The sequence below is a fragment of the Synchiropus splendidus genome, chromosome 3 (assembly GCF_027744825.2).
Source record: "Synchiropus splendidus isolate RoL2022-P1 chromosome 3, RoL_Sspl_1.0, whole genome shotgun sequence".
In the NCBI taxonomy this organism is placed as follows: domain Eukaryota; kingdom Metazoa; phylum Chordata; class Actinopteri; order Syngnathiformes; family Callionymidae; genus Synchiropus; species Synchiropus splendidus.
In genome coordinates this window covers 29,244,482-29,258,113 of record NC_071336.1, presented here as the reverse complement: position 1 = coordinate 29,258,113, position 13,632 = coordinate 29,244,482, and the positions used below count along the sequence as shown (strand labels likewise).

General features: G+C 43.9%; 1 protein-coding gene across 1 annotated transcript in view; it reads left to right on the top strand.

Annotated features, from left to right (window-relative positions):
• Positions 1 to 666: 666 nt before the first annotated feature.
• Positions 667 to 13,632, top strand: part of LOC128755281 (solute carrier organic anion transporter family member 5A1) — a 40,699-nt gene continuing 27,733 nt past the window's right edge. Inside the window, exons 1-2 of the mRNA XM_053858502.1 lie at positions 667 to 841; positions 2,429 to 3,744. Coding sequence (XP_053714477.1) covers positions 2,739 to 3,744 — 1,006 coding nt within the window. The 5' untranslated portion in view covers positions 667 to 841; positions 2,429 to 2,738. The remainder of the gene's footprint in view (positions 842 to 2,428; positions 3,745 to 13,632) is intronic.

The window sequence follows — 13,632 nt, the reverse complement described above, 5'->3', positions numbered from 1 at the left end:
CTCCACGCTGGACATGATTTATGGCTCCAGGCTCAGGTCCATTGTCTGAGGGAGCCTGTGACCGTTCAATCACAGGAGGGTCAGCAAGGGTCCCAGCTGTTCGCATGACGTAGTGTGGGCTCCTAAACCAGCCGTCATATGGGCCGAAAGGCACGCTGGGAGATGTGGTACCTGGTCTGGTTTTAAATGAGGTTATCAATTATAAATACTGCTTATACTGATTTTCATCATGTTCTGAGGCAATATACATTAGATAAGCATGTTAGCATGACTTAGCGACGTCTATAAACTCCTTAAAACTATTAAATCGATGCTTCAAAGTACAACATAGGGACTACAAATCCCATAATGCTACCAAGATAAACAATTCATCCCCACGTTTTGCTGACTTCACGTCACCTCGGACATCTATTTGATGTGCCGTTTTACATACTATTGAAAGTTGTTTTGTGACGATTAATCGGTGACTGTATCGAAACAAGTGTAAATATTTCTATAAATTACGTTGCGTTTGAACTTTTGATTCCAAGCAGTACGCTACGTCTATACTCACATATCGATTTCAAAATTTTGATTCCTTATGAAGTGTTTATCGTTGATAATTCACTGTATGCGTTTGACATAATACGTCTTTTGGCCTGTGTTTACGTTCTTCTTTCAAGCAAACAAATCAGGAAAGGACACAGCGCATTTGTTAGCTCACGTTTGATCGCTGTCAAACGTAACGATTTCCTACGTTCCCTGAACGCAGCGCCGTTCCCCAGCAGCTCCAGCAGTCGTCTGCAGCAAGCGACTCTCATTCAGCGAGCAGCGAACAACAGACCGGCTCTCTCTGCCCTGTGTGAGTATATACTCCGTTACATTCGCTCATTCGCCCCAGCCAACACTCGCTGTAGACACTTGAGAATGTTTCACTTCGTCTTTATGTCGATAGGGGCTTGTATTGCTTGTTGTAGTCATAAAGGAGACGTTCACGGACAGCGTGGTCTTTTGTTCTCCCCGGCTGTATGATAACTGACAAAAGGAAAAGCGTCGTTTTGTTATTTTTTGTGTGTGTCTGAAACTCCTCAATACTTTGTTTTTGTTTGCTGACGATAATTATTTTTAACACCCCTCGATCTACTCTCTGACAGCCGATATGAAATCATCTGTTCTTTCAACTCTTAACAGTTGTATTTCTGAGCAAGTGGAGCCTTTTTTAGGAAGTGGTATTTTCATTTTTAAGAAAAGAGACGTGACCGTTCTTCAAGATCAGACAATACACTTCATAGTTCGCCTGATGTTTATTGTATGATGGCGCATGTTTACAAATTGACACTGCGAATGTCATTCATTTTTGTCGACACAAGACACGTGTTTTTATTTGATTTATTTAAATATTTAGGCTTTGTAAATCCTCAATAGTGCAGAGTTCAACCCTGTCCCAGCTACATAGGGCGAGAGGCGGGGGCACCCTGGAGCTGTCACCAGCCCACGCATACACACATTGCCAACAGTTTGATGCCTCCATCTGAAATGAAGGTGGCTTCAAGATTAGATTAGATTAGACCTCCTCAACAAACACACAGGTTTGTGTTACTTCAGTTATTTATGTGAGACGCTTTCTTTTTTTCTGGTGTGTCTGTAGAACTACGGAGCCCTGGAAATTACATGCATGTGTTTCTTTTTTTTGGATGTGACATGCATGACTTAATTTTTTTTAGAACGAGATGAGTTATCCCAAGATAATTTTTATCTCAAGAAACGATTAATTCCTGTAACCACTGTGTCTCCCATGGCTTTGTAACTGTTCGTCAACGTTGTCATTCGCTGTCTGCAAGTCAGAAAATTGCAGACGGCAAAGTCTGTGCACTTTTAACACTCTGATCAAGTGGCATCTACTCAAAATAATACCACATGTGGCATGCATGACTTTATTTTTTTTCTCCCGAGATAACAGTTATCTCGAGATAATTTGTATCTCGAATAAGTTGTGTCTCGTGAGAAAAAAAAATAAAGTCATGCATGTCGCTTCGAGGGACGCGTAATACGTATAGCTTAGCCACACATGGTTTTATTTTGAGTAGAAGGCACTTGATCAGAGTGTTAAAAGCGCACAGACTTGCAGGCAGTGACTGACAACGTTGACAGTTACGAAGCCATGGGAGACACAGTGGTTCCAGGAGGACATTTACAAAATGCTTTGCCAGAGAGGCAGTTACGCATGCGCTGACATTTATTGTTGTATCTTGACATAAAAATTATCTCGAGATAATTGTTATCTCGGGCAAAAAAAAATAAAGTCATGCATGTCACAGCCAAAAAAAAATAAACACATGCATGTCACTTCCAGGGCTCCGTATAGAACTGTTACCTGATGAAGAAAAGCCACTTGTTGCTCTTTAAAAAAAAAAAATCCTGATTGAAAATATGTTTGTTTTTATTCCAGGATGCTGCGCAGACATCATACAAAGACATCAAGAAAAGCTCTGATGCGACGTTGCTCTGTAAAGAAGAACATTCCCACACAAGTCCTTATTAGTCCCTATATATCAATGACAAATATTCATTGACGATAGTCATAGAAAGGTGATGTTCATCTTTCTACAGTTTAGATTCCACGCCTGGTCTGATGTGCTATGATAGCGGCCTCTCGTGTTGGCACTCAGCTGCAGTAATGTGGAGTAAAACATGCGAATAAACACAAGGAGCTCAGTCCGCCTCGGTCTTTGTGGCGGCGAAGACGACTCTTCACTTCAATGTCCGTCCCTGCTGCAGCGGCCCCGTGCCCTCATGTGCCACTGTTAGAATCTTACCACCACGGCTGCACCATGTCAGACCATGACGACACCGCGAGTGACCTGTCTGACTCGATGGAGATCCGTGAGCTCCAGGACCAGTACTTGGATTCAGAAAAGAGCTTCAAGTCCAAAAGCTTGCCCATCTTGAATGGCCCCTGCAAGGCCTCCGAGCCGCAGCTTGTCAACACCAAGCATTGTGTTGCGCTGGATGAGTGCTGTGAGCTTCAGGTGAAAACTCCAGACTCCATTCAAGATGAGTCTCCGTCGTCCAGAGCTGACTTTTCCCCCTCTGCGTCAAGCATGGTGGGGCTCAGCAGCTCTCTACCTGTGGAGGGTCGCCGGGCTGCCGGGGGCAAGAAAGTTGGCTTCTCCCTCTCCCGCATTGTCCATATCCCCGCCAGGAAGTACGTGCGTGTCATCCTCCGAGACTCTCGCTGCTTCCTGTTCTGTATGTGCTACTTGACCTTCATCCAGTCCCTGATGGTGTCGGGCTACCTGAGCAGCGTCATCACCACCATCGAGAAGCGCTACAGCCTCCGCAGCTCCGAGTCCGGCCTGCTTGTCAGCTGCTTTGACATCGGCAGTTTGCTGGTGGTGGTCTTCATCTCATACTTTGGCGGCAGAGGTCAGAGGCCGCGCTGGCTGGCCGTCGGTGGTGTCATTATTGCGCTCGGGGCTGCACTCTTCTCTTTGCCCCACTTCATCTCCCCACCGTACCAAATTCAGGAGATGAACTCGTCGTCGGGTCACGAAGGCCTCTGTCTCACGGCCAACAACAGCGGGCGTGAACTGCTGGACATGGAGTCATGTCCTCGAGACCACGAGGGCAATGAACACAACCTGTATGTGGCCCTGTTTATCTGTGCTCAGATACTGGTGGGAATGGGCTCTACGCCCATCTACACGCTGGGGCCCACGTACCTGGACGACAACGTGAAGAAAGAAAATGCCTCTCTCTATCTAGGTAAGTGGCGCTCCTGCTGTCTTGACTCTTCACTGAAGGTCTCGCTGTGCATTGTTGTCTTTGTTCAGGATCAACATGTGTTTATTGCGGGCAACGCATTGCTTTAATGGGCGGTGAACGTGTTTCCTCCAGGTACTCCTGTTTCCTCTCTAAATTGTCCATAGGTGTGTGGCCTCTGTTTGTTGAGGGGGTCCACCTGCCTCTCGCCCTGACTAGCTAGGATAGTGAAAGATGACCATTTGTTGAGAGCACATTGTGAATGCAGCAGGTTGGATGAGTCTATCTAGCTGTCCGTCTTTCTTTCTCTCTTTCTTAACTCTGTGTCTTTCTGGGATGCCTCACTATCCTTCATAAGAGTTGCAGGATGTTTCTGGGCTGACCTGACCTTTCTGCTCGCAAGGGAAGACAGCGGCAACCTGAGAAACTGATTGAGTGTACCTGAGGTGACCTTTTCGCAGATGGAGCAGCTGATACTATTCTCCTGCCATTGTAAAGGTCCACGCCTTAGACACTGTTATTTTAAGGTGGATGGGCATGTGCATACCTCTACACCACATTAAGGCATTTTAAAGTTAAGGCTATGCACAGTGAACAAGTCTGCGGGTGAAAAATCTTATTTGCCTTATATCCAGTGCAGCTTGCGGTGAAGGTGCCTGGTGAATCTGCTGTGACCATTGATATGTTGTCCTAAAGCAAGATTTCAGTTCATTTATGTTTTACTTAAAATAATAAAATATAAATAATAGATCTATAAAATGTCATTTTAAAAAGTAAGATGCCACCCATCTCCTTTGGTGGTTCCTCCTCTTCTGTCTTGCCGTTCGTCTCTGTTTCCACGTTTGGGTTTCAGCCCTGAGCAATAATTCATTCACGCTTTATCTTTTCTCTTATGCTGTGAGTTTCGCCGGCTCTAATGGTGTGACTCCATGCATTTTCCCGTCTCCATTTGTTCATGTTACATGCACAGGTTATGTACAAGTTGACACACATTTGTTGAATTGGAGGTCGCCGTTGAAAGCATTTCCACACTGTTTGGCAGAAGGGTGATATAACTCTGAGTCGTGCTTCCGACTAAATCGAATGAACTACTCCAAACTGCAAAGTCAACCTTGAACTGGAAGCACAGGAGAGCTGTGTGACGGCAGGAAGCAGAACTAGGTTGCTTATGATAAATGGACCTGTGTGTGTGAGTGGTGCTACTGTGTCCTGAGGCTTGAGAGTGTCCGTGTGAGGCTGAAAAAATTGGCCTTGTTTGAGAATGTAGCCCTTAAATCAATCAGGTTTCTCTACAACACCCTCCCCCCTTCCAATTTATCGCACGCCTTAGCAGCCTAAATGGTTTTGAGCGTCGGCTCCAACATTCATATCATATCTCGCATGGAGGAGAGTGCATGATTACTGCTATAATCCTCCTCTGTGCCGTTGGGTTATTGGGGCATGGGGCACCCCTCAGTCTGGTGCAGGGCTTCGCACAGATGGCCTCGCTCTTGTCAATCCTTTACACTCCATATTATAGCATCAGTATTTGTAAATGGTAATGCATAACAAATCCACACCAGCAGAGCGACACGTCATTAGCTAGCCTCTCGGAAGGAAACAATCGCGCCTCTGTGCTGTTGGGATTCAGAGGTCGGAATGCTGAATGTTGGGAATTTTACTAGAAAAATGACCTAAATATGTGAGGAGAGCATGTTTTCTGTGAAATCCTGAATTATTCCTCTTTGTGTAGATTATGTATGTGCTGGCCTCTTTCAAAGGTCACAGTCGTATTCAGGGCAGGACATTTCCTCGGCTGCTACTGGACCAGTGATCTGGCTGGTGTTGCAAGGAGGCAGAAAAGTCTCATGACAGAGGTGGAGTGTCTTCAGTTAGTTGATATGAATGGAGGAAATATTAGCGGCACTGTGAATTAGTGGCTAGCTTTCTCTGGTTTCCTCCCCCAGCCTGAAAACGCAGAGCTTAGTTGATGTTTTACTAGATGTCTTTCTTTTCATCTCAGTTTTGGAAAAAGCAGTTTCTCTTATTTTGCCTTCATTTTAAGCATTGCATTGCTTCTGAAGAACTATGAAACTCAGCAATCAGTTTTTCCTTGATGGCTGTCCCAGAATGAAAGCCCGAGACAAAAGCCCGGATGGACTTCAGTGGTCTCTAATGGACGCTGCTCATGTATAATGAATGTGTCCTCATGAACTGGTTCTGATATGGGCGCAGCAGTGATGTGTCACAATTCATCACACTTGTCATGTTGTCCAGCTCTTACACGGGCTTGTCACGTACATTAATATTGTATTTGTTATTATTCCAGGTCATTTGACCCTTAACATGTCCAACATTACTGCTGGAAGTATCTGCTCAGATGCGGAGGTTTGTAAACTGATGGGAATTTTGGGGCTTGGATTTCAATGTCACCTTCTTTGGTTTATCGTGGACTGTATTGTGATGTGGAAACCCATCACGAGCTGTTACACAGCATTAGCTCCAGTGCTGAGTTCAGCTCTTCATCACCACACTGCACACCTTGAGCATATTCACAGAGGAGTCCTCAGCTGCTGCTCTGCTGCCCTCCAGAACCTCCATCGATCAGTCCCTGCGTCACAAGGAGCCAATGCAGCAGAGCTATTGAACCGGCTGAGAAACAAACAAGGAGAGGGCGACCTCAAGTCACGACCACCTCGGCCCCTTCCTCACTCGAGCCGCGTAAACAAATAGGGAGCAGCAAAGGTATCGCTAGACGGAGTGAGCTGTCAAAAGCAAAGAGTCGCTGCAGGTTGCTATCAGAAGTAGCAGGGCTTTCAGGGTGAGCAAATTGCCACTTTGACCTTGATAGCTGTTGTCAGCAGACTCTGAGAAAACGTTGTTTGTTCCAGCGAGCAGCAGAACAGAGACATGCTCTGACATGTCAGTGGCAGTCTGCTGGAAAACAGCCCTGATTTCTTTTTATGACACTTCAAATAACCATGGTAACTGCATTTCCTCTTTATGGTCCAAATGCTGGAGGTTGTTAAGAGCCTTAATATTCAGTGTTTTGGTGTGTGGCAGGCTGTGTCAAGGAGAGGCATTTATTTATTTATTATTTTTTATTTTTTCTGTTTCTTTTTTATTGTTTCATATTCTTCTTCCGGCAAATCAGCGTCCTCCACTTTATCATGTCTTGACCATCCGCCCCAGTCGCACCTTTCTTCTTCGTGTCCTCCTTTGCCCCATTCATGAACCTGTTTTCAAATTCTGCCCCTCTAGTATACACTACTCACTCCCAATGGAAACCTCAGTACCTTCACCTCTGCTTCTTGTAGCTTTTGATCTCCCTGTCCTGTAAATGCTTTTTTTTTTTTTTTTTTAAGCCGCAGTTATCTACCTGCATTTTGATAAGCTCCTCCCATAATGTTATGACAATGTCCTCATTTGTCGTTGAAATATTTTGGACATATTAGAAGGTGGATTTGCATATATAGTGCCTGTTCTGCTCCGACTCCGAACCCTGTTTTAATTTCCCTCAGCGCAGAATGAAATAAATGTAGTACATGAGACACTACCACCTGACCTCTTAACCTACAATCCAATTTCTCTTCTCTGCCAATTTCATTTTTGAAAGATGCAGGCCACCCATAGCTGCAGGATGCGTCTCTTGAATTTCCCCTCAGCTTCCCCCACCCTCCCAACTCCCGTACCATTAATCTAAACCCCATCTCAATTTTCTCCAGCTTGAAAGGGAGGAGTTTTGCTTTTGTAGGGTGCAGTGGCTAAAGTGAGGGGTATCTCTGGTGCCCCTGGAGAAACGGTCTCGGCGTGCATGTGTCGGAATGCTATCTTTCTGCATGCATGCTTGCACAGAGTGTCTGACCCGGCCTCCCTTTTCCCAACTTTGGCCTCTCACCCATTGGAAATGCTCACCGTCGGCACTTAGCCTACTTTGGTGTTGGTCAACAAAACTATTCCACATTCAGGATCAGAAAGACTCTTGTTAATAATTTAGAACTGATATAGAAGGTGTCTTTCTCTTGTCTGGTGACAGACTGTTTATGTGGTCGGTGTGGACTGTTGGTTTCTCTGTTGCAACATCATTTCTGACAGCCAAAAGATCATGGGTGGTTCAGTGATTGACTTCTCATTTTCACCTCTTAGTGTATTTACGTCTGTCAGGCAGGAGATTTGATCGTCCGCGTTTGTCTCTCTGTTTTTAGGAAATCTTGCAGTAATAATAACAATAATGTTGGGTGGAAAAAAAACAATTTGAGCGCTTTGTCAGAGGTCTGGGCTTAAGGTCCGTTCACAGAGGGTTCGCAGCTTCAGCGCATTTTAAGTGACACCTTTTAGGCAACATTTATCATGTCAAACACTAAAAATGAAAAGGTTAACTCCTCCGGCATTCACTGAACTGAGCCAAGATTTTTACAGTGAGAGGAAGCAGAAAAATTAAACGACAAGACGAGGAAGGGCAATGGTAGAGAAGCTGGTTGTAGCGGTTGCTGTTCTCTCTCCCGAAGGATCTGATCAACAGAGATGGCAGTATCCACTACTTCCACAGTTGATCTGGGGCTGGAATTCTCTCCTACCCACCATGTTGACTCCCCGCTAGTGGCTACTTGGGTGTGAGTTGTGCACCAAGCTTTGCCATGTTGATCCTTGTAGTAGTGTGAGGACTGATCTTTCAGGTGAAGGTGTGAGGAAGTGGTGCTCTCTCTGGATGCAGAGCATAGATTAATACTCCTCAGTGTTGTGAGTCAGTATCATGTAGGCTTACACATAGTATTCCTGGGCTTTGCGTTGGCCTTTCCAGAGTGTCCCCATCCGATTCTTGAAGAGACTGATTTAGTCTCTAATCCTAACATGGATTAGCGGATAATGTTAAATAAACATTGCCTCCGTTTGCACATTTGACATTTACTCAGAAGTATTTTTAGATGTCCTGAACAACCTTTTCTTCTAGTCATTTTTCTTCTGCAGTCATGTCAAGTCCATCGAGTCATTTTGAGCTGTCAGTTTTAAAACAAGTTTGAGGATTTTCTTTTTCGTTCATCTGCGCCAGAGACTCTGCTGTAAGGCTGTCGCTCAAGCTAAAAGTCAGCTAACTGAGGTTTTCAAGGTTTACTGAAGAATCTGTTTCACATGTGAGTCCTATCCATCTTGCACTTGCATGTCTTGACCATGTAGCTATGATCGAATTACGCCTCATGGTCTTCGTTTCGACTGTTCGGCAGCAGGTTATAGGGTCTGCTCATTCAGATTTGAAGGCCTCAACACAAAGCAGGCATTGACTGCATAGCAGCTGCTAGTACCACTTGTACTTTCTTATACATGCTGCGTCAAGCGCTCGTGTCATGAGGTCACGGATACACACTTACACACTGGCAGACCTTTGGTGTTGGATCTTGAGAGAGTGTTGCATATGTGCGACAAATACATGAAAGATATGTCCAGTGTCTTTGGCAGAGTCTTCAGGGGTTCAAGCTTATTAAATTGTGTATATAAAAAGAAACACTGCATCGCCAGTAGAAAATTGTTTATTTACCAAGGAGGCGAGGTCCTCTGGAATTTGGGAAGAGGAGTTTTATTAGCTGCAGGTACGTCGTGAACTCTGCTCATGTATACACATAAGCTTGCATAAGCACCCGAAATGTTTTCTGTACCTCCTCAGATAAATTTAGAACAGTGGCTCTCAGTCATCCTGAGTGCGTCCAAGCAAATGCTCTGTCTAGGAATGCCTTGCTCATTCCTAGCTGACTGCTATATTGGAAAAATAAGCGCTTTTACTTCAAGACTGCTGTGTTTCTACAATATCTTTGGATCATCGCTTCAATTGTACATGCAAGTCAAGTCTGCACCATTGTGCATTTTTTCCAATGAAAATGGAAAAAAAAGATTACTCATACTAGCAGTCATTTTTGTTTTATTTCATTTATTCCAATAGTCTTTTTATGAATCCAGTTAAATCACAGAGAGGAAGAGCAAGACGTTGTTCAGGTCAGTTTTCTTCTGTCTTTGTCTGCAAGTTTCTCATGCCCAAAATGTGCTGCTGAGTTTGTTATAGAAGTCACCCGCGGCGCAACCATTATTACACTTAAGATGTGCGATCTGTGTTCTTTTCAAGGACTGGGACAGCAGTTTGTGCTGCTCGTGCCATTCGCTGATGACTTAAGTCATCATCTGAGGAAGTATTTTTGCTTTGGTAAAACTTTATTGTCCCAAACAGTGTTCCCTGTGTAAGCCAACACCGACATGATTTATTGTAGAGCTGTCAAATAATCCTCAACTTGCAATTTCTTACCTGCAGAATTCCCCTTTCTGTGTTTTCCCTGCTGCCCTTGTGTTTACTCGGAGTTGGAGGTTCTCTTGTTTTGCTGAGCACTAACCAAAGCAAAGCTCCCTTGTGCACAAACAAACAAGCCCAAACTGCCGCGGTGAAGATCTTCTCCCGGTGTCCGAACTCTCCGATCAAATTTCCGGATCGGCGCTGCCGGAGCTTGGCGTGCTGGGAGAACAAAAACTGCTTGTGCGGCTTCAGTCATTGGCATTTGCCCTCCAGTGTTACTCAGCAGCAGGTAACATCGTATCAGCACGCCCGAGTTCCCCTGCTGCGCCGTGGTTGTGAGCCCTGATGAGTCAAGGCCCTTTTTTTTCTCTCTCACAGAACCTGAAATTTGAACAATCTTAATCATTTTTCAGCAAAGGTAGGAGTGGTGAAGCGAGAGAGTTCAAGCAAGTGTGGGAGTGTTATTTGTTTCCAGAGGCAGAGTTATTCAGCACCACAGCTCGTGGAGGTGTTGTCACTGGGAAGGGTCCTGGGGAAATGCCACGAGAAGTTTGTGGCTGCTGCTGCACAGAGAAGATTTTTGTTTTCAACTGTGCGGGAAAAAAATTGACATTTGTGACTTTCTCATGCGCGTTGTTGGCCCTAACCCTGCGTCCTCTTGACCCCTAGCATTCAGTGGATTCATTTGACTGATAAATGACTATATAAACCTGCGGGATACTAACTTTTAAATGATCTGAAATTGGTGTCTGTCCCGGCATTAAAAGCATTTTGATTTTATTTGCTCTTTTGGACAGATTTATATCACCTCTGTTTTACTCTCAGTGGAGGCATCTGAGTCAAATAAACATTATTAGACATGAACTCAGTAACTGTTGCCACTGTAACACTTTGAGATGCAGGGGTCCCTTGGGCAGTTGCTTTACTTGGCTGACCCTGATTAATAAAAAAAAAAAGTAGTAATAATAATAAAAGCATTTTTATAATGATGCTTTCCCCGACTACAAGCCATCGTCTGTACAGCCTTGTGTGTACATCTTTCCTCATATAGCTATGTAAGATAAGCATGCATTTGTATCTGCTGTGATGGTTTTCTAAACTTTCACAACCCCAACATTCATTCATTCAAACAATACATGTATAAAGGCTTGTCGTGAAATAAATAGAACTAAAGGACCGTGTGTAAAATGACCAGGCGGAAGCACAATTTAATGTAAACCAGGGAGATGACACTACGCGTTGGGCATTATACAGGCACTAATAAGACATTTAGCGTGTCCTGCTGAGGAATCAGGGCGTCTGGTTTTGAGTGCTGGAGGGCGTCCATTTTTTCACATTTTGCAGTTTAGCTAAAAGCCTGTCTTGCATCCAGAGAATCCCAAGGCCAGTTTTTTTCTTCATGAAACTAGTGGAAAGGTGGTTCAAACTTTGGCCCTTCAAGCTGCTTTGGTCACGCTAGAACTCAGCTTGCTGAGTAGTTTTAAATCTACTAGTTAATATGTTCTCTTGTATCATGACGTTCGTTTGAGCCTCGAGTAGAAAGAATCCACATTCACAAAGACAAATGTCTTGTAAGTGATTGTGAAATGTTATTTGGGGAGCTATTCATAAATGGTTAGCTTAGGTTCTGTACTTCTCTTTATTTATCCTCGGGTGGTGAAGAGTGTTACATATACTCGCAGTAACAATCTACACATTGAGAAAAATTCCTCATGGGATTCATTCCTCCCTCGGGGTCGTTGAACTTGCTTTGCCATGTGAGTGAAAAAAACATCCTCACTCTTCAGGCGTAGTTTGCCCTCCAGAGGTGAACTGGCTATGGTTGTCCTTGACCCCAGGTCTGCAGAGGCGGGAGACGATGGCGGAAGGCCTCTGCAGGGAGTTTGTGTGCTTGGATGTCATTTACATAAACACAAAACCACGTGGAGCAACTTTGCCAGCATGTCGTCGCTCATTGTGGAAATAGACACAACGCTGGCACACGTGTCTTTGACATTTGCTTGCATGATATTTACAAGCATTATTTACATACACTGGTATTTGCATTGATGTACTGTGGTATTTGCATTCTCAGAACTGTTAGTTCTAATGCCGTCAAGTTTGAGATGGACCGTTGCATTTGTGTTCCTAGAATGAATTCATTTCAGGAAGGTAAAAACTCAGTGTCGACTATGGGAGAGAGTCTTTTTATTTTTAAATCTACTGTCACCTTTTCTTGCTGCCCCCAGTTACATGTGACCAGCGACATTTGTCTTTGGACTTGAACTGTAATCTACAGGAAACAGAATGAGATGCACGCTGGTCACTTATCTGTCACAGAAGCTCGGCCTGGATCCTGAATATCATGCTAGTAAATGTGGCATTAAGCTGGTCATGCCTTATGTAACTCAAGCAATTATGGGATCATGTGATGTGGGATCATAGTGATGGTCTGTGCTTCGACATGAACGGTCTGCTGGTGGTGTGTGATGGTCATCATTGCAAGAGATAAGTTACTGCAGCAGCATTCAGTGCTGAACAGTTTCAATATGATAGTGAGAAGTCCAGTTTCACTGCACTGGTGATGCTCGGATTTTCCTTCTTCGCTCAAGTTATAAACTATCCGTCATACAGTGTTTTAGTATTTATTGTTACCTTCAAAAGTTATCGTGTTCAAACAGCAATGTGGCCGGAGCAGATTTCATTTTATTTTTTATTTATTATCATTGATTTTTTAAAAGTCTTTTTAAAAACTATATTTTTATTGGACAGTATTATTGCTCTGCATTTATTTCATCTTAGTAGTTAGAATCCTTTCGCAACACTGGAAATGTTGATGCCGTTCTGGGAAATTGCTCGCACAACACACACATATTGGGCCTGATCCAGATGCTTCTTATGCGCAAGTTTTGATGATTAAAAATGACTTAAGTCATCATGATTTAAATTAAATGATTCATGGTTGCAAGAGTTACACATGACCTGCTTGGTGTCGGTAATTCATGCAGTTACCACAGTCTCAAGTTACAGATGGCAAAATGGAGCTTTTGAGTATTTTCTGGGGGTATTTTCACGGCCTTGGCTGGAGCTTATAACAAGTGTATTACTATCTAGTAGAAAGTTAGCTTTGACTCTTTGATTCTCTCCAGAAAACCACCACAGTCTTTAGTCTAAGATTCTGGATGTTTTGTGAGACGATGTTTTCAAGGTAAACCAAATGTTTTCATTTTGCTTTGTGACTTCTCTTGTCGTGGTCTTGCGAACTCAACTGTGGTTTTACCAGACTTCACTCTAATCTCATCTCTGATCCATGTTAGGCTCTTCATCTGCTCGTTCCGCATTCTCACACAGTTTAAACGTTGCAGCAGAAAATTGTCGATTGTTATTGTTGCCAAGCAAATAGAGCTCAAACAGGCCGAGATGCAATAGCGTAAAATAAGATTAAAAGGACAGGGCTTGAGGTTGCAGCTGCTATTGTTTTGTTGAGATATTTGGGAGAGAGCATGTGAACCACGACCGTGCTGAGGATGGTGTGACGACAGGAGCCTCCAGATTCTTGCTGTTAATTAAGAAGCTGCAAGTGCCAGCTTTGGCTTCGTCGCTCTGACTGACTCACCGCACTTGATACATTCACAGTACACAATAATGAAGCTGTGGTT